Source organism: Uranotaenia lowii, chromosome 1 (genome assembly GCF_029784155.1).
Source record: "Uranotaenia lowii strain MFRU-FL chromosome 1, ASM2978415v1, whole genome shotgun sequence".
NCBI classification, from domain to species: Eukaryota; Metazoa; Arthropoda; class Insecta; order Diptera; family Culicidae; genus Uranotaenia; species Uranotaenia lowii.
This window is the reverse complement of record NC_073691.1, coordinates 11,390,356-11,411,112: the sequence shown is the minus strand read 5'-3', so window position 1 is coordinate 11,411,112 and position 20,757 is coordinate 11,390,356. Positions and strand designations below refer to the sequence as shown.

The following is a 20,757-nucleotide window of genomic DNA, read 5'->3' as shown; positions in this document are numbered from 1 at the left end:
TTTTCGGAAAACCAAAGTCCCAGGAATTCGACTTTTGTCAAAAAATTTTTTTGTCGTGGTAACACCAGATCTTGACGTTTCATGCAAAACCATTTGTTATTTTTGAGAGTCAAACAACCGAAACTTTTAGCGCTTTGAGATTCCTCTAAATCACGTCTGATTAAGCTGAAATTTTGCACAGGCCAGTTTTTTACGCCAATTTACAAAATGTATATGATCGGTTTGCGAAATTTGACATGACCCATTTGTCTGCCACCCTAATATAGATATATTGAACGATATTTGAGTTCTTGAATCAAAATATCACTCATTATTGTATTTCAAGAGGATTTAAGTTTTTCATGTTAATCTTCGAAATCTCTATGTTAAGTATTTCAGTATTTTTGTCATGTGTTAATGCTATTTATTGTAACAAAGCTCTATACCTAAAAGTCCGAATGAGAACTTGTTGTGGAAAGAATATTACTTAATCTTAAATGTCTCAGTCTGTTGCAATTTTCTAAAATGGAAACTATAATGGATTGTTATCTTTATCTGCTTAGCATTGAACGTTATTGAATAAGAATGAATAATGTGCGAAGTTGTTCAATTACTGCTGAAAGACTGTTAAGAGCCGATCAACGAATTTCGCACAATTAAATTGACGAATTTGGCGGGAAAACTTTTCGTTCCTTATTTCTACCAGCTGCAGCATAATTTCGCAACCCAATCGCCTAAACCAATCGAAATAAAATTCTCACCTTCTTATTTTCGGCTCCCCGTCAACGCTTAATCAATTAGCGGAGAACAAGTGAAGGAAATTAAAAAATTTATGATTCCGCATTGCTACGAGAAGCTGTCTCAGGCAAGATGAAATAAAATTCCCATGGTACAAGTTGAAAAACAAAAACAAAGAACTCGTCGTTGAGACGATAAATCAAGCTTCATTCGAGACGATCCGACCAAATGTCGGTCACTGGGCCTATGATAAAATGGACGCATCTTGCGGCATCGTTCCCCCTGAAATAAAAACCTTCTTCCAACCAAACCGAAACATCGTTGAGGTGATTGTGGAAAGAAGAAGTGCGGAATCAATAAAGTTATCAATCAAGCCAAACAATTGCCGCTCTGTTTGAGTCGAATTGGTGTACTTTTCTTTGGGATTGAAAAAAAAATGAAACTGAGCATTTATTACCGTTTATGGAACATCAAACGAAACCTATTAAACATATCAGCTGGTGTAAAGTTACAATTTAGGCTCATATTTTGGGTGGCACAAATTCAAACGGATAATATAACAGGGAGTCATAAATTGGTGGTAACACAAAACTTATGAATTGGCCCAATTTAGGGACAATTTTCCGCTGTGGAGTTAAACTTGATTATGAACAGCAGATCATAATGTATTGGGTGGTTGCCAATTAGGACTACTCGTAGCTCGTAGCGTTGTCTGCTAAAAAACTTAACCGTTTCTGATGAACAATGGCTAGGGATTCAATTCAGAACGTTAACTTAGACAAAGACAACGTTAGGTCTAAACATCAATTAGAGAAAATAATAAAATAAAAACCAACTACTAATTTTTAAAATCAATATTTTTTCAAAACTTCTTTGCCAAAAATCACCAAATGGGGGACCAATGGAAACCAGAAAATCAAAATTTATATTTTAATTTCAAATGACTTAAAATGCATAAACCGTCGAGATTTGGTATTATCTCCAACACATTTTTGGCCATAAATCGAATTCCTAGGACTTAGCCGATTGGAAAACTAGCAAATTGGCTTTTTACCAAATTTTTGTTTGGAGATAATACCAGAATTGGACGTTTCATTTATTTTCAAGGCATTTGGCATCAAAATTGAAATTTCCTTTTTTTTCTAGAAAAAAAAACGAATTGAAACGCATGCAGGATCTCAATGAAACTTGATATTTCCTCTAAAAGGTTCCTTTTTCTCAACTCTAAGCGTACATCTTTCGAGAATATGATGGCTAGCATCTTACAAATGCTAAAATCACGAACCCACAGAATGTACTATGTATGCTGTGCTGAGGCACCTTAGGTGATTTTTGAAGATCAAAAAACGAAACTTTGAGCGCTTTGAGGCACCCCTACATCGAATCCGAATGAGCTGAAATTCTGCACAGGTCAGTTTTATGGGCTAATTCACAAAATATGTATGGTCGGATTTCGTAATTCAACCTGACCCATTTGGCTGCCAATCTAAATTGAAAATATCATGTGTTAAATTCTTTTATTATCTTGGAAAGTTTTTGAAAGTATCAACACAAGGATCTGCACGCCTTTTTAACGCGTAAGAAGGCTTAGATCTACGGAATCCGTGGGTCACTAAAGAACTGCGGCAACTGAAGACAGCTCAAAAACGTGCCCTTCGTAACTTTAACAAGCACAAGTCACTCTACGCTCAGAACGAATACTGCAAACTAACACGACATATAAAAAGACCAGTAAGCGCTGCTACCAGAGTTATCTTATTCGGCTCCAGCAAAACTTCAAGACCAGCCCGAAAAAATTTTGAAAGCACTTAAAAAATCAGCGGAAAAAAAACAGGGCTCCTGTCCCACACGTTTTTGGACAACAACACAGTTGCTTCCGACCCCGAAATTTGTGAGCTCTTCGCCGGGAAATTCTCAAGCGTTTTTACCACCGAGGGCATTTCTTCAGAGCAACTAGCCAGGGCTGTCCGGAATGTTTTACGCCTAGGTTCATCTTTGAATGGATTCCTAATTGAAGATGCAGCCATCTTGAAAGCGACAGTAAAGTTGAACAATTCTTCCTCTAAGGGCCCGGACGGTATACCAGCAACTTTTTTTAAGCGTTTTAAATATGCCACTTCTGCTGACTCCCATCAAATATATTTTTAATCATCGCTGAAAAACGCGATTTTTCCCGCACTGTGGTAGGAAGCTCATATGTTTCCTGTCCATAAAAAAGGGGACAAGAGAGATGTTAGCAACTACCGTGGGATATCAGCTCTATGCGCGATATCCAAACTCTTTGAACTGGTCGTTATGGATCCTGTTTTCTCGTTTTGTAAGCCTCACATTTCCAACGACCAGCATGGATTCATGCCTGAACGATCCAAAACTACCAATTTACTGAGCTTCACATATTTCGTTCAAGGCTGCTTTGCCAGGAAGATCCAAACTGACGCCATTTACACTGATCTCTCAGTTGCGTTCGACAAAATTAACATATTGCAATCGCAAAGCTCGGACGCTTAGGATTCTGTGGATCTCTACTGGATTGATTCCGGAGTTATCTAACGGGGCGGAAACTATCCGTTCGAACTGGTGAATCCTTTTCCAGGCAATTCCCTGCCCCCTCAGGAGTACCCCAAGGAAGCCATTTAGGACCGATAATTTTCGTAATTTACTTCAATGACTCACTCTCGCTCCTTGAAGGCACAAAACTTGCTTATGCTGATGACCTGAAACTTTTTCACGCCATAAACAACCAAGACGACATTGACTTTTTACAGCAACAATTTTCCGTATTTGCTCACTGGTGCGACATTAACTGCCTGCCATTGAACCACTGATAAGATTGAACCGCAGCAAATGCTCGGTTATATCATTTTCCCGTAAGCGGCACATTCTTCGTGCGGTGTACATCCTTGGAAGCGAATCCATCACCCGAGTAGAACACATCAACGATCTAGGAGTTATCCTCGATCAACGGCTGGAGTTCAAGACTCACACGAACTATGTTGTTGACAAAGCTTCTAGAAACCTTGGATTCCTGTTTCGCATGGCCAAAGACTTCAAAGACGTGTACTGCCTTAAAAGTGTTTATTGCTGCATAGTTCGTTCCATTCTCGAGTACGCATCAGCTGTCTGGTGCCCCGTCTATCAGAACGGAGCTGAACGAATCGAGGCTTCCTGCGCTATACCCTACGTCACTTGAATTGGCACGATTCGTTTCGTCTGCCAAGCTACGAAAATCGTTGCCGCCTCATAGACTTGGATACGCTTCAAGTTCGTAGGAACGCTACTCGAGCTCTGGTTGTGGCTGACCTGCTGACATCGAGAATAGACTCTCCCACACTGCTGGAGGCCATCCCGTGTACGACCCTGAGGATTAAGAAACCAGCATTTGCAGCTCTACGTTTCCATTCGTCTGAACAATTATGGGGCCAACAGCGCATTTGTCGGAATCTTGAAAACTTTCAATCGTTTTTCTGCACATTTCGATTTTGAAGTTTCGAGAAATGTGTTCCGAAGGAAAATATTAGACGTGTCTAGAACTGAGTCTTTTTTTTAATTTATTTATTTATTTATCAGATTCTAGGCTTCAGCATTTCATCCTAACTAGTTACAACACATCTATGATAAAAACATCTTAAGACTATTTTTTACTTGTTCTCTGGGCATAGTCAGTTTGATTACATTAGCATGTGCGTTGTAAAGCGCCATCATTCTATAGCTTGGTTCATTACGAGCGTAATTCTGTATTCGATTTGGAAGCAAACGCAACGTGTAACGAAACTGTCAAACCGACGATGCGGAACAGATCCGCCATTTTGCGACAAAGTCCCGGGGTCAACGGGCGGAAAGGTGCCTCCAGGATCGTGGGGAAGCAGTTGGTAACCGCGTGCTGCAGAGATTGCCGGAAAAAAGCCAGTGTACCGACCATCTCTCGCTAACAATTTCCCCCCATTGGGCAGAAACTCCTGATCGTGTCTCAGACAAGCCGACGGGAAGAAGGCTGGCAATACCGGTACCTCGGAAAAATCCAGTCAACCGGTATTCGGGAGAAGAAAATATAAACAGAAAGAGCCCACGTGGCGTAAGTCGTACGAACTGTATCCAAGATTAAACCAATAATCTCTCCTGAGCGTCATTTTGGCATTCGCACGCGAACCGAACCGCCGCACACAGGGGAAAACGATGTGAAAAGCTGATCAAGATTGTTTACGCCAAAACGGAGCGTTTTAGACCCATAGTGTCTTCAGGACATTTTACCTAAATTATTTTTTGAATTTTTCATTTTAGAGCACTTATGTCTTTGGCAAGTTTTTAGATTGTAAAAAATGTAGCAATTTTGTTGAAGACGTCAACATCGTAGAAGCCAACCCAAAAAAGTTAGAAGGGTTCAAAATAAAAAAATATTTTTTTATCAAAATTTTCAGTATTTTAACGATATCTTTTCAGGCCGAGCTTATTCAAGCAAGATATGTTTCAAAGAGTTTTGAGTCACTTAAAATCAAACTGTTTTGTCGAATACACTTAATAAAAATATTCAGACTGGAACGAGTTAGATCGGAAAAACTAAGAAAAATAGCTGTTTTCGAACACTTGTATCTCTCTAGTTCGGTTGAGTTCGGTTCATTTTTTGGTTGCATTAGAATCAGGCAGGTTTCAACGTTGTAAAAACATGAAGTTTACAATGTTAAGTTGTTTATTTTGTAGCTTTATAAATGATTGAAGTTAACTATTTTCAAGGAATCTACAGGATAAATTCGAAGTTTATTCAAACTGACAATTAGCAACTGTTTTTATTTTGGTGAAACTTTAGCCAAATCATTCTCTTGTTCGCGTACGACGTGCCTAAGCCTCCATTAACGAACATTATCGTCTATCTTTTCGCTTAAAATTCAATAGACTTGACGAGTTTGTTTTTCGGGTGCAAAAAAAAATTCTCTAGATTCCTTGAAAATAGCTAACTTTAATCATTTATAAAGCTACAAAATAAACAACTTCACATTGTAAACTCCATGTTTTTACAACGTTGAAACCTGCTTGATTCTAATGCGACCAAAAAATGAACCGAACTCAACCAAACTAGAGAGATACAAGTGTTCGAAAACAGCTATTTTTTCTTAGTTTTTCCTATCTAACTCGTTTCAGTCTGAATATTTTTATTAAGTGTGTTCGACAAAACTGTTTGATTTTAAGTGACTCAAAACTCTTTCAAACATATCTTGCTTGAATAAGCTCGGCCTGAAAAGATATCGTTAGAATACTGAAAATTTTGATAAAAAAATATTTTTTTATTTTGAACCCTTCTAACTTTTTTGGGTTGGCTTCTACGATGTTGACGTCTTCAACAAAATTGCTACATTTTTAAAAACTTGCCAAAGACATAAGTGCTCTAAAATGAAAACTACAAAAAAAAATTTTCTATCTCACTGCTAGGTGATTTAATCATTTTTATCAAAAGTTCATTTTAAAGTACTTTGAATGTAGGTAAAATGTCCTGAAGACACTATGGGTCTAAAACGCTCCGTTTTGGCGTAAACAATTTTGATCAGCTTTTCACATCGTTTTCCCCTGTGTGCGCCGAGAGGAAAAGCAGCAGCCCCTTGGTAGTCCTCATGAGGCGCTACAGGCGTAGGGCGACTGAAATACAAAGCAAAGGCACCAATAGTGCCATTCAATTGGGGCCCATGGCGAAGGGCGACTGACGACCGAAGGTAGAGGAACCAATAGTGCCATCCAATCAGCGCCCCAGGCGTACGGCGGCCGAAAAGCAAAGCACAGGTACCAACAAAGCATTGATCATCAGAAATCTGGACGCACTGTTTATTATACCATAGCGCTCCTAGTTGTCGGATCTGGAATTTTTTGACAGTACTTTGTTCAGAAATGTTTCCTCTATCAGTGCTGAAAATTTCATTACGATTTGTTTTGTTCCAAAAAAGTTACACGTGATAGAAGCCGCGAGACGAAAATTAATTTTGGACACCCACGTTCAAAAACCCGATGTGGTCTGGTTTAAAAATCGCGAAATCTGATTTGAGGAGGCTTACTGACCAAAAATTTTACAAAGCCACTGGTCGGAGTGATGTCCCCATCAAGTTCAAGGAGTAGTGCCTTGTACAAGGAGGAGTGCCTTAAAAAAGTTTTTTTTTCCTTTTGTTAGATCTCACAAAGAACCAGTAAAGTTTTTGCTAGATTTAGCTAGCTGCCACTACAGCGAAGAGGTACTACAATGGTATCGGGCCAACTGGTGGATTTTGTCGATTGTGGAACAAAATGCCCGCTGAGGGCAGTGAATGGCCGCTGAGGTCAGTGAATAGGATATCCAAACTTGGATGAGTGGTTCTCGAGGAAAAGTACGAAATTTCATCAAAACAACATCGGCATAATTTTTTTAATTATTTTTCCTTAAAAGTGCAGTAAAAACCCTACAATTTGAGCACAACACATTTTTATTTCGTTTACATAGCTCCGAGATAGACCTCTTTTAATGCGTCCAGATTTGTAGTGATCCATGCTTTAGTACCATTCAATCGGCGCCCTTAGCGAAGGGTGTCCTAAGGGCAAAGCAGAGGCAAAGCAAAGGGCGGCTGACTATCGAAGCAGAGGCACCAATAGTGCCATCCAATCGGCGCCCCTTGTGAAGGGCAGGCTCCCATAGTGCCATCGCCATCCCAGGCACAGGGCAGTTGACAATCGAAGCAGTACCTGCAGTGCCGTAGAACGGCCGATCACCGAGACGATGGCTCCAATAGGGCCACCAAAGCGGCGCTCCAGACGGCCGATCATCAAGGCGTAGGCTCCGATTTTTTTGACACAGATTCAGTGATTGAAACGCGCTCTAAATTCTGTGAAACTACTCAGTTTTCTGTGATTTCAGCAACCTTGGGGGCCGTCCATTTATGATGTCACGTAAAATTTGGAAAAATTGACCCCCCTCTGTCACATGTTGTTACAACTTTCGTAACCCCCCTTTTTGTATTACGTAACGGCTTTAAGAAAAACTGTTTTAAAAAGAAATCGGGGACCAAACTTATTCATGAAAAACTAGATTTTCATGTTACTCCTGAACAAAATGTCTCAAAATCTTATACAAACTTTGGGCTCGTTGAGCGACCTTTTCCCGTGATCCGATCTGGCCCAAATTTGGCATGAGACCTTGTACTAGGCCTAGGATCAATTTAAGCCTGCAGCGCATAACATTTCACAAGCTTAAAATTTCTCATACAAATTTGGGGCAGTCTAATGCGCGTATTAAGGAAAGTACTCATTTTCTCCCATACTCCAATAGATAGGAGTCTGAAAACTATATGCACATGAGCGGACATCTGTTTTGTATACGTTAGACCAATCTTCCACTTATGTAAAATCTCTTACAGTTTTTGAGAAAATTATTTTATAATAAAAGAAGTCAAAATAGCCGATTTCCGAAATCGGCGGGCTAACTGCGTATATTTATGTTTTAAGCTATATTTCATTTACACTAGCTATATTTTAATATTATTTAATTAAAAATGGTAGAAACTAGAGATGTACCGAATAGTGGTATTCGGCGAACGGCCGAATATTGACCTTTTCAACTATTCGGCCAAACGAATATTCGGCCAAATATTCGGTCGAATATTCTGTAAGTTTTTAATAAAAACTAAAAATTGACATTTTCATCTATTTCTTACTTCTTCCACCTTAATACTACTTATGTTTTTGAATCGATTATTTCTAACCAGTTGTATAAAACATCAGATCTTCTTTAGGTGGAGGTCTCTTTGATTTTAAAAATGTTACCAATAGTTAGAAGGACATCAGATTAATTCTCGCTTCTAGAACGTTTATCACTAAATAAATTGGATTTTTGTGAAATCTGGGACAAAACAGGTGCCAAGCTGTTTGAAATTGCTTATTTTATATTGAATCAGATAAATATCGACTTTTAGCTTGATGTCTTCTACATAATTGCCAATAAAAACGATGATCTTTAACTTTAAGAATACCATATTTTCTACCAAACCGGGGCGGGTCTGGACAATTTTTTGACAAATTTGTAAAAAAGCATATCTCAACAGAATCTAGGCATTATTCTCAAACATACAAGAGGAAAAAGAAAAAAAAATACTTAAAATTTAATGTTTCCATTGAATCACAGCAGCAGTTAAAATCGTACCTAAGAATTAAAGAAAAATTAATGTTCATATTTAAATTTACTCTAACAAATCGTTTTGAACGCAAAATCTAAAAATTTTCAAAGAGAAATTTGAGTATTTATTTGATTTAGCAAATAATCTGAATATACCCGGGAAAAATCCGGAAGATTTCAAATAATATCTGGATATCTCAGTCAGATTTAATTTTTCTCGAATTCTTTATTGGATTTATTGACAAGCCTGGATATGAAAAAAAATCTGGAATAAACGATAATCAAGTTATATATACACGGATACACCAAAGATCTTTTACTGAAACCATAAGTTTTGATGATTTTGTAGCTTTTTCAACATTAATTTAGGATATTTTATAAATTATCCAACATCAATTGAAAAATTTGACTAGTCTGTTAGTGTATAAAATTTGAAAAATAAGTATTCGGCCTATTCGGTCGAATACTTGGCTGAACTATTCGGTGTGTCGAATATTCGGCTTAATGGTTTTTTAACGGTATTCGGCGCCGAATATTCGGCCGATCGAATATTCGGTACATCTCTAGTAGAAGCGGATGTTGAGTATATGTCAAGGCTGAAATTTTGTCGAAATTTTAGTTATCACTAGTTCTTTTACATGAAAACATAGTTAGGTTTGCCATATGCATGGCCATAAGACCGCTGCGAGCTTTTTATGGAAATCTCAATTTCTTAAATTTAACACCTCCCATATCTTTTTTTGATTATTTTTTCTGCTAAAAATATCAATAAACATTTTGGAAGCAATCCATCCAGTCCTGAATTAGCGCAACGAGTTTTAATTTTGTATGCAAATTTGTATGGGAAAACATTATGTTTTCATTAAAAAATCGCTAAAGATGTTCTGAAAAATCCAAAAAATATAACTTTGGATGAAAAATATTCCTTCCCTATTCTTGCAGTACATTTCATATGAACAAAGCATAAACTTAACTTGTACCCTAGAAAAGTTATTTGATGTTATATAAAATCTTTGTTTCCAAAATTCATTTTTTTTAAATTTTAGCGTTTTTGACTTCTTATTCTAAAGTTGTGAAACTGTAGGATGAGAATAAAAAATCTTGAAAAATTGCATTGCATAGCTATTGAACTTGTTGATTAATAAAACCGTTGCAAAAATATTTCATGAAATTATCAGATGCTTTCGCATGCAAAGTCTGCCATTTTTAAATACTTTCCAATGGATTCTGATTTTTTATTTTGAAATGGTTATAACTTTATTTTTATGAAATGTTCAGCTGCTTGTCATGTTAGCAAAAAATGAAGCTTAGAATAGTCAAAACCGAAAATCAAAGGTCAACTTCATTTCAAGTTTTTTTTAATTTTCTGGACGATTTAATGTGCAAAAATTTCTTCTTCCATAAAAATTTCATTACGAAATTCAAAGGCATTGCGCTAACTCAGGAATCATCTAAATCATCTCAAATTTTACACTGATGCTTGGTGACCCAAAATGCATCGAAAAAACATATGGGAGCAAAAAGTTTTTTTTTGCAGCGGTCTAATGGCCATATTTGATGGTAATATTTTGATCATATCGTATTTTTATCGGATAAGTAGAAAGCTCTTCTATTTTCGCTGTAAGTTGTGAGTTGGACGTAGATTTAATGTTTCAATGGTTTATCTATTTTTCTTGATATAGGTATTTATCCAGCCTGATATGGGCATTCAAAACCTGTCTCTTTTTCCAATATCTTATCATTTACAATTTTTTTTTAAAGATGCTTCCATTTGTTAAATTTCCGATTTTCAGATGAATAAGAAAGAAAAACCATAAACATTTTTTTTTACAGTAGAGAATCTTCAAACAAAAATTTTTATGGTTTTTCACGATTATAAAGGTCTTGTTTGAATTTTTAAATTTTGTTGACTTTATATTACAATTAGATTTTTCATGCCATGCATCAAATGTGTGTTACCCTCAAACTGCACTGATTAGATATGTTAAATCCCCGCATATTACCCAATATGCGCATTTGAAACATTTCCTCCTAATTGAAATTCGAAATCATCTTTGTGGAGCCATACCTAAGTGAAATTGATGATTTTTTTTCAATTCAATCAAATGTCTATAATTCAACCGTCATCAGGAAACACCAACGAGCATTAAAACTTCCCGGGAAGGAGGTAATGTTTTATGTTGAGCTTTGTCTTGGGAGGAAAGAATGACCCTGGATGATAAACTTTCTAAAAAAAAAGCTCTGCCTAGAGAAGTTTGAGAAAGAGAAAGTTTAAGTCGACGTAGTCGACTCATTAAAGCTTTTTTCTTACTCTTCATTTTTTTAAATACGCGTGAAGCTTCAAGCACGAAACAGTCTTAAGTTGGAAGTCCATCGAGCGAAAGCTTTAACTTTCTTCTGGAAAAATGAAGTAGGTAAGAGCTTTCCGAAAACTTACCCTGCTTATCGGCCTTGTTGCCGTTGCTCATCGATCCGTTGCGTTTCACCTGTTTGCCGCCAGAGGCGCTGCTGCCGGATGCACTGCTACCGTGCCGTTGGGCCAATTTGGACCGCTCGTGGGTATCCTCCGGGGAGCAAACGCTCTCGTACGCATTATCTCCGATCACTGAGCCACGACTTCCGATGGTTCCGAGCTCTTGCGGTCGATGACCACCGCTCGCTTTGCCCAGGTTGGTGGTTTTGTAATTTTTGCTACCGGACATTTCGTAGCGATGTTTGTTGCTCGATTGTTGCATTTCTTGTTGTTGTTGCTGTTGCTGCTGTTGTTGTTTTTGTTCGTAGAGATTGTTTCGTTTGTTGATCAGCATTTGCTCTTTGTTGCTTACGGTCTAAAAATAGGTGGACAAAACATTGAAAATTCCGATCCAAAATTTAAAAAAAATAATTAAAAAAAACTTACCTGATTGGTCAACTGCATGATGATATCGTTGCTTCGGTTTGAGCTGGCACTGGCCGACCTGCTGTGGGAACCACTGTCCCTGGATCGGCTTCTTCCGGCACCGGTTCGAGTGCCCTTGGTTGCGTATCGTGCTTCCTCCCGAACCAGATAGATGTCCTCGTAGTCGTGATGATCCTGCTGAACCACGCTTGATGTTTTACTATTGGAACGTTTCAGTTCCGGAGGTTTTCTCTCGACAAGTCCCGAATTTGACGAGGACACCGAAAGGTCCTCATCCGATCCACTGGCAGCACCACTGCTACTTGAGTGGACTTCCACTTGAACTGAAATAAAACAAAACAATTGCTTAGAGTGTTCCATGTTTTGGAAGAAAATGTAAACAAACTCACCGGTCATGGCCCGCGAGGTGGCAGTGCGGTCGTCCTTGGTGCTGCTCAGATCCGAATCGAATAGGTCCTTCACCCGGTTGTAGATCACCTCCTGGGGGTCGTGCAGGAAGAAGGATTCTCCCGAAACGCTGCCACTCGGACTCGGAGGAGTGCTGGATCCATGACGCATCGGATTAATGTAGACGCCGTCGTTGGGCGGAACCGTTCCGTAGTAGCTATCCGGCGATTGGCGGGTATATAAGCCGTCCTGGAAGAGAATTTAAAGAATAAGCTATCAACATACCAAAAGCAAAGACAATAATCACATTTTTCTTGACCATTTTGGACATTTTGTTTATAATTTTTACATATCAGATAATTGCACCTTTTTTTTAATTTATTTATTTAAGAAGGTTTGACAATTTAGAAAGCTTTCAAAATATTGACAGTTTTTTACAATTTCGGTAATTTTAAGTAATCTTACAATTATGAAAATTTTGACTCTTTTGACAGTTCGACAGTTTTATAATATTTAAAAATTTCGAAATTGTTTTAAAATTTAATAAATTTTGACAATTTTGACAGTTTGACAATTTTCACAATTTTGACAATTTTGACAATTTTGAAAATTTGGATAATTTTGACAGTTTTGACAAATTTGATAATTTTGTAAATTTTGACAATTTTGACAATTTTGACAATTTTGACAATTTTGACAATTTTGACAATTTTGACAATTTTGACAATTTTGACAATTTTGACAATTTTGACAATTTTGACAATTTTGACAATTTTGTCAATTTTGTCAATTTTGTCAATTTTGACAATTTTGACAATTTTGACAATTTTGACAATTTTGACAATTTTGACAGTTTTGACAATTTTGACAATTTTGGCAATTTAGACAATTTTGAAAATTTTCACAATTTTGGCGATTTTTACAGTTTTCACAAGTTTGACAATTTTGACAATTTTGACAATTTGAAAAACTTTGACAATTTTGACAATTTTGACAATTTTGACAATTTTGGCAATTTTGACAATTTTGACAATTTTGACAATTTTGACAATTTTGACAATTTTGACAATTTTGACAATTTTGACAATTTTGACAATTTTGACAATTTTGACAATATTGACAATTTTGACAATTTTCACAATATTGACAATTTTGACAACTTTGACAATTTTTAAAATTTTGACAATTTTGACAATTTTGACAATTTTGACAATTTTGACAATTTTGACAATTTTGACAATTTTGACAATTTTGACCAATTTGACAATTTTGACAATTTTGACAATTTTGACAATTTTGACAATTTTGACAATTTTGACAATTTTGACAATTTTGACAATTTTGACAATTTTGACAATTTTGACAATTTTGACAATTTTGACAATTTTGACAATTTTGACAATTTTGACAATTTTGACAATTTTGACAATTTTGACAATTTTGACAATTTTGACAATTTTGACAATTTTGACAATTTTGACAATTTTGACAATTTTGACAATTTTGACAATTTTGACAATTTTGACAATTTTGACAATTTTGACAATTTTGACAATTTTGACAATTTTGACAATTTTGACAATTTTGACAATTTTGACAATTTTGACAATTTTGACAATTTTGACAATTTTGACAATTTTGACAATTTTGACAATTTTGACAATTTTGACAATTTTGACAATTTTGACAATCTTGAAATTTTTGAAAATTTTGAAAATTTTGAAAATTTTGACAATTTTGACAATTTTGACAATTTTGACAATTTTGACAATTTTGACAATTTTGACAATTTTGACAATTTTGACAATTTTGACAATTTTGACAATTTTGACAATTTTGACAATTTTGACAATTTTGACAATTTTGACAATTTTGACAATTTTGACAATTTTGACAATTTTGACAATTTTGACAATTTTGACAATTTTGACAATTTTGACAATTTTGACAATTTTGACAATTTTGACAATTTTGACAATTTTGACAATTTTGACAATTTTGACAATTTTGACAATTTTGACAATTTTGACAATTTTGACAATTTTGACAATTTTGACAATTTTGACAATTTTGACAATTTTGACAATTTTGACAATTTTGACAATTTTGACAATTTTGACAATTTTGACAATTTTGACAATTTTGACAATTTTGACAATTTTGACAATTTTGACAATTTTGACAATTTTGACAATTTTGACAATTTTGACAATTTTGACAATTTTGACAATTTTGACAATTTTGACAATTTTGACAATTTTGACAATTTTGACAATTTTGACAATTTTGACAATTTTGACAATTTTGACAATTTTGACAATTTTGACAATTTTGACAATTTTGACAATTTTGACAATTTTGACAATTTTGACAATTTTGACAATTTTGACAATTTTGACAATTTTGACAATTTTGACAATTTTGACAATTTTGACAATTTTGACAATTTTGACAATTTTGACAATTTTGACAATTTTGACAATTTTGACAATTTTGACAATTTTGACAATTTTGACAATTTTGACAATTTTGACAATTTTGACAATTTTGACAATTTTGACAATTTTGACAATTTTGACAATTTTGACAATTTTGACAATTTTGACAATTTTGACAATTTTGACAATTTTGACAATTTTGACAATTTTGACAATTTTGACAATTTTGACAATTTTGACAATTTTGACAATTTTGACAATTTTGACAATTTTGACAATTTTGACAATTTTGACAATTTTGACAATTTTGACAATTTTGACAATTTTGACAATTTTGACAATTTTGACAATTTTGACAATTTTGACAATTTTGACAATTTTGACAATTTTGACAATTTTGACAATTTTGACAATTTTGACAATTTTGACAATTTTGACAATTTTGACAATTTTGACAATTTTGACAATTTTGACAATTTTGACAATTTTGACAATTTTGACAATTTTGACAATTTTGACAATTTTGACAATTTCGACAATTTTGAAAATTTTGACAATTATGACTATTTTGACTATTTCGACAATTTTGACTATTTCGACAATTTTGACAATTTAGACTTTTTTGACAATTTTGATGAATTTGGTGGTTTTGACTTTTTTGGCAATTTTGACTTTTTCGACAATTTTGACAATTTTTACAATTTAGACATTTTTGACAATTTTAATGAGTTTGTTGGTTTTGACAAATCTGACAATTCTGACAATTCTGACAATATTTAGTTTTTTTGTCACTTTATCAATTTTGACAATTTTGACAACATTTATGATTTTGATGATTTTGAATATCGAACATTTTTGACTATTTGATAATTTTCCGAAATTTCAAAAAAAAATTACATTTCATTCTTATTCATTTATTGTAAAATATGTTACAAAAATGTGCAAATTTCGATGAAAATTAATTTCATTATAAGCAATTTTAAATCATTCAAAAATTACGATTGGTGAAACTCGAAGCACAGTAAAAAAATTAAAGTAAATCCCTGTGTTTCCTTCATTGCACTGTTTATTCATAGAAGCTGAAATGCAGGTTTAAATTTTTAGAAGAAGTTGAAAATTTAGAGATGCCGATTTTTTGTGTGTTTAAATCGTTTTTCAAAATGTATCTTGTTTATAAGGTTTATGGAGCGTAACTTAACTTTTCTATTTTACTATATTTCATCAATAGATTTGTTCAAATTTATCAGTTGATCCTAATATGTATATCTAGGTAGAAGTTTCAAATTAATTGAGTAAGAAAACTTATTGAGCAAACGAATGACTACATGTTATAAAAAAAATGAAATAATTTCTTTTGATTTATCACTCATTAGTTCAAATGAAAACATTCATTATATTTAAATACATTCAACCACCTAAACTCCCCCCTTTCCTACAGCTATTCCGTTGAAGCATCGGTTTTGATTTAATAATTTAATAAAAAAAATCATCATTGTCAATTGAAGAAAGTTGAAAAAAGTTCGATATTGTAATCCCTTTTATCAAATATAGATTATTTTCACCATAAGCAACTGATTAAGGGTTTTAAGTAAATAAAAAAATCGTTACTCACCTTCGTCTGCCGAATGGCCGGTGGATGCAGATAGAACGGTTCCGAGTCGGAACTTCCGGACGACGATTTCGACATCATGGTGTTGTGATGATGGTGGGCCGCCGATGAACCCTTATTCTTGGCGTAGTGCAGATGACTGGTGGAATGTTTCTTGGAGGTTCTCTTCTGCTGCTGGGCTGCTGGTTGTTGCTGCTGCTGTTGTTGTTGATGTTGATGTTGTTGCGGTTGATGAAGCTGCACCGGTGTTACGGATTGCGAATGTGGAGGAGGTCCTGCGGGATGATGCAGCTGTTGGTGGGATCCGTACAGGTCCGTTGAATTGCGACGTTGCTGCTGTTTGGCGATGGCAAGTTGTTTCGAATCGATGTAGTCCGGTTCAGCGGTTGAGCCTCGATTTCCATGCTGGACCAGGGCATTTAGACACTCGACCTGTTGATTTTCCGCAGCATCATTGATGGGACTCTTGCCGTATTTATCTAGGGACAATTTGGCACCGTGACTCAGGAGCCACCGGACGGCCGTCAGATGTCCCCGAGAGGCGGCAAAATGGAGCGGTGTTGCACCATCGCCGTCCCTCAAATTCGGATCAACACCTTGATCGTCAACCTGTACGCACCGGGAGAGAAAAAATAAAAACCGTCACACCGAGATATTACAAAACTGTATTATAAAATCGATCAAAATTTTCGACTCGCGAAGGAAAAAATCTATCGGTAGGTCTAATCGCGAACGGGACCTCAGCGCAACTGCCCGTTCATCTCGGACAAGTGCGATCGGCCCAGATTTTCCACTTAGCTGCAGTTTGCAGTTTTTCGCGCTCCAGTATCGGCAGCCACTTGGTAGCCATCATCAAACATGCGGGTATAGGATAGGATCGATCATTATCATCAACCAACAACTAACATAAACATCATCAATAACAACATCTCGAGTTGTAATAGAAACAACATTGAGGCTAGTCCTGGAATCATCATCAGCGAAAAGGTATAGCAGGTGTTTTCATCAAAACATTAAGGGAACAAAACGGGACCGATAGTAAGTAGCTACAGATTGGTAGGTAATCTCTTTCTCTTTTGGAGTTTTGCCGCGTTTTGCTCCATTACAGTTAACAACGACTAGCTGGAGTAAGAGGCTTAGTTAGAAGAAGTGCAGCTCCTACGTGGAAACGAGCGATGCATGTTGCCATTACGTCATGATAGGCAAATTTTACACTCACTGGGCTTTGACGGTTTTCTTTGGGAAATCAGGAGCATAAGTAGAAAGGTGCTCAAGTTGCAATCTCGAGTATTTAGTAAAATAAATCCGAAATAGGCTGCAGCGGATTTGTCCGCTACACGGTTTTACGGCAAGTTACATGTTATCATTTTTTCAACTTTTTCTGTTCCTTTTTTGATAGTATCTACTCCCACAAATACCTCTGCAAAGATCGAAAAACTATCATTCAGTACAGATTCCTGTGTTCCAACTGTTCAAATTAAAGCCCAAAAAGTTTTTTTTTTACAAATCAAGACAAACTCGCATAAGAGCTTGAGCGTCGTTGAACGACCTCTTAGAGTTGACCGATTGAGCTCCAAATAAGCATGGAACCTTCTATCAGACCAAGAATCGTTTTTTTTTTGAGGAACTTAACAACAAAATGCCATTTTTTCCAAGCTAAGGACAAAATTTGACATAAGAAACTTACCCTTTTTGGAAACTAGAATTTTTTAAGTATGACTAACTTTAAAAAATGGCTAACCTGTAAAACATCAATATTACGTTTTTGTTTAAAATTCTTTAAGTCTTCTTTAGAAAACTGTGCAGTGTACAATCATATAGGAAACTTGGTTTTCTTGTGTACTGAGATATGCCTTATACGGTTCAAAAGATCTTGACGAGACGAAAAAAAAACACGATGAACTAAAACAATCTATACCGTAGGAGAAAAAAAGTTATGAAAATAAAAGTTGTTTCATGTACAATCAGTACAAAGCAAATCCGTCTTTCAAAACCGTCTACAAGTCAACTAGATTTGGAAATTGGCCCCCTAGCTGGACATTTTGCCATCTCTTTCCTTAAAATAATACATTTTCTTCAATTCATAACTATTTTCTTGCACAGGGGATTTTTTATTTTTATCCTATTGAAACTTTTGTTTGTCTCGTGAAGATATATGTTTAAATATATCGAAGATCTATAAATTTGACCGATTAATCTAAGGACCAGTAAATGTTGGATATCATGAATACATGATTTTTTTTATAGTCTGAGAATTTTGCTATAAAAAAAGATCAATAAAATAGATTATTTTCAAAAATTTAACCAGTCGCTTGAGAAAAAAAATATCTTCTACATCCTAAGCTATAATTTCGAAGCAAGCTCTCAAAATCTCAGACACAATGCAATTTGGAGTCACCCTTATGATGATAAATCTTGGGAACAAAAATCCCTTGAGACAAAATTATTTTAGCACTACTTCAAACGCTTGTGAATGAATCTTTACATTAAGTTAAATTTAAAAATTCAACTTAATATTTTAGAACTCGTAATTCTAATAAATTCTTATCTATTTTTGTGAAATGTGTCTATGACACATTTGGTCGCACTTAATTAAGCTAGAGAATTGAATAAACACAGCTTTAATTTTCGACTCATCTGACTTTTCTGACAAAGCAATTTTTCCTTAAAATTTTCCATACATAAAGCGGTTTTAACACATTTAAATATATGAGGCCCTTATATTAATGCTATTTTCACTTGCGTTTACAATGAATTCTTGATTAGATTGCAAAATTAGAGAGCAAAGTAAAGATTCTCTTGTATGAATTTCGTTTGTTTATTGTTTATTTTCATCAACAGATCACATATTAATCCAAATGATAGGTTAAAAATTTAAGACAAACTACAATTACACGGAATTTACCCTATACTATACTTAAAGCACTAAGGATTCTTCTTCGGAATAATTCCCTCGAAACGTCATAATCAAAATGATCGGAGAAGCTGTTAAACGTCCTTATTGCACCAATTAGCGCTGTATGAGCTCAGTAGTTATTCTGTTGGAGAGGAGCAAAGAGCTGAAGATTACGATTCCTCAAGCCTCGGGATCGCACGCTGAGTTGGAGTGCTTCTAGCAGTGCAGGGCAGTCGGTTCTCGACGAAAGCAGATCGGCAATAATAGAGGCCCGTGTTGCGGTCCGGCGGGCCTGCAGCGTGTCGATGTCGATAAGGCGGCTTTCGTAGCTGGGGAGTCGGAACGGGTCTTGCCAGTTCAGGTTCCGGAGAACGAAGCGCAAAAACGCATCTGGATGGCCTCGATACGCTCCGAGCCATTTTGGTAGTAGAAGCACCATACAGCCGAGGCATATTCGAGGGACGATCGAACCAAGCTGCAGTAAAGACTCTTGAGACAATAAATATCTATAAAGTCTTTTGTCATGCGAAATAAAAGATCCAGGCATCTGGAAGCTTTATCGACGATGTAGTTTGTATGGATCTTGAAATCCAGACGTTTAAACCGTTCCAGGACCACACCAACTCGTGCAACTGCCTCATGTTCCAGAAAATAATGAAAAATGGCGTGAAAACGAAATTACCGTACATTTGTTGCGATTCAAGGGAAGGCAATTGACATCACACCAGGCGGCGAAGATGTTAAACTGGCTCTGCAAGACGTTGACATCTTCGGGGCTGTTGATGGATTGAAACAAATTCAAGTCGTCGGCATACGCCAGTTTTGGTCCATCGAGAAGCAGCAGCACGTCGTTGAAGTAGATCAGGAATATGATGGGTCCTAGGTGGCTCCTTGAGGTACTCCAGAAGAGGCAGGGAATTGATTGGAAAATGATTCACCTGACCGTACAATAAGTTTCCGTCCTACCAGGTAGCTATGGAACCATTCTAGTAAAGAGCCGCAAATACCGCTACGATCTAGTTTGGCTTTGGCTATTTTGTGGTTTACCTTGTCGAAAGCTGCGATCAGGTCGGTGTAGATCCCATGGCAAAACTGTCTTGCACGGAAGATGTGAACGTCAACATGTTTGTTGTCGTAGAGCGTTTGGGCATGAACCCATGCTGTTCGTTAGAGAAATGAAAATTGCATTACGAGAAAAATGGATCTAATACAACCAGCTCAAACAGTTTGGCGATCGCACATAGGGCAGGAATACCGCGATAATTGTTAACGTTCCTCCTGTCACCTTTTTGTGGACCGGAAACATGTAAGCCTCTTTCCAAATTGAAGGGAACGTGGATTCCGTGAGCGATGATTGGAAGATTCGTTTTATAAGAGTCAGCATATGTGATATATAGCGTTTTAGAAAAGTCGCTGGAATGCCATCCGGACCTGCAGAAACACTGGATTTCAGCTTAGCAGTCGCCTTCAAGACGGTATTATCACTGATAAGGTATTATCATCGATTATGATGTGATAAAAGGAAGTGCTCTGACCGTCTCAGAGTCTGACGTGGGACGTTACTAGCCGCCATAGTAAACTGGTCCGTGGATATTGAACCAGAATCAAAAGCACTACGGAATTTGTCAGCGAAGAGGTTACAAATATCAAGGTCTGAGGTCGCCGACTTGTCTTCCAAAAACATGTAGGACG

General features: G+C 36.1%; 1 protein-coding gene across 14 annotated transcripts in view; it reads right to left on the bottom strand.

Annotated features, from left to right (window-relative positions):
• The window catches only part of LOC129758259 (probable serine/threonine-protein kinase DDB_G0282963), a 378,135-nt gene that overhangs the window by 91,640 nt on the left and 265,738 nt on the right, over positions 1-20,757 (bottom strand). For all 14 annotated transcript variants that reach the window (XM_055756071.1, XM_055756625.1, XM_055729006.1 and 11 more), the window contains 4 exons: positions 16,173-16,778; positions 12,125-12,371; positions 11,736-12,058; positions 11,274-11,664 (listed from right to left, as the gene is read on the bottom strand). In XM_055756071.1, coding sequence (XP_055612046.1) covers positions 11,274-11,664; positions 11,736-12,058; positions 12,125-12,371; positions 16,173-16,778 — 1,567 coding nt within the window. The remainder of the gene's footprint in view (positions 1-11,273; positions 11,665-11,735; positions 12,059-12,124; positions 12,372-16,172; positions 16,779-20,757) is intronic.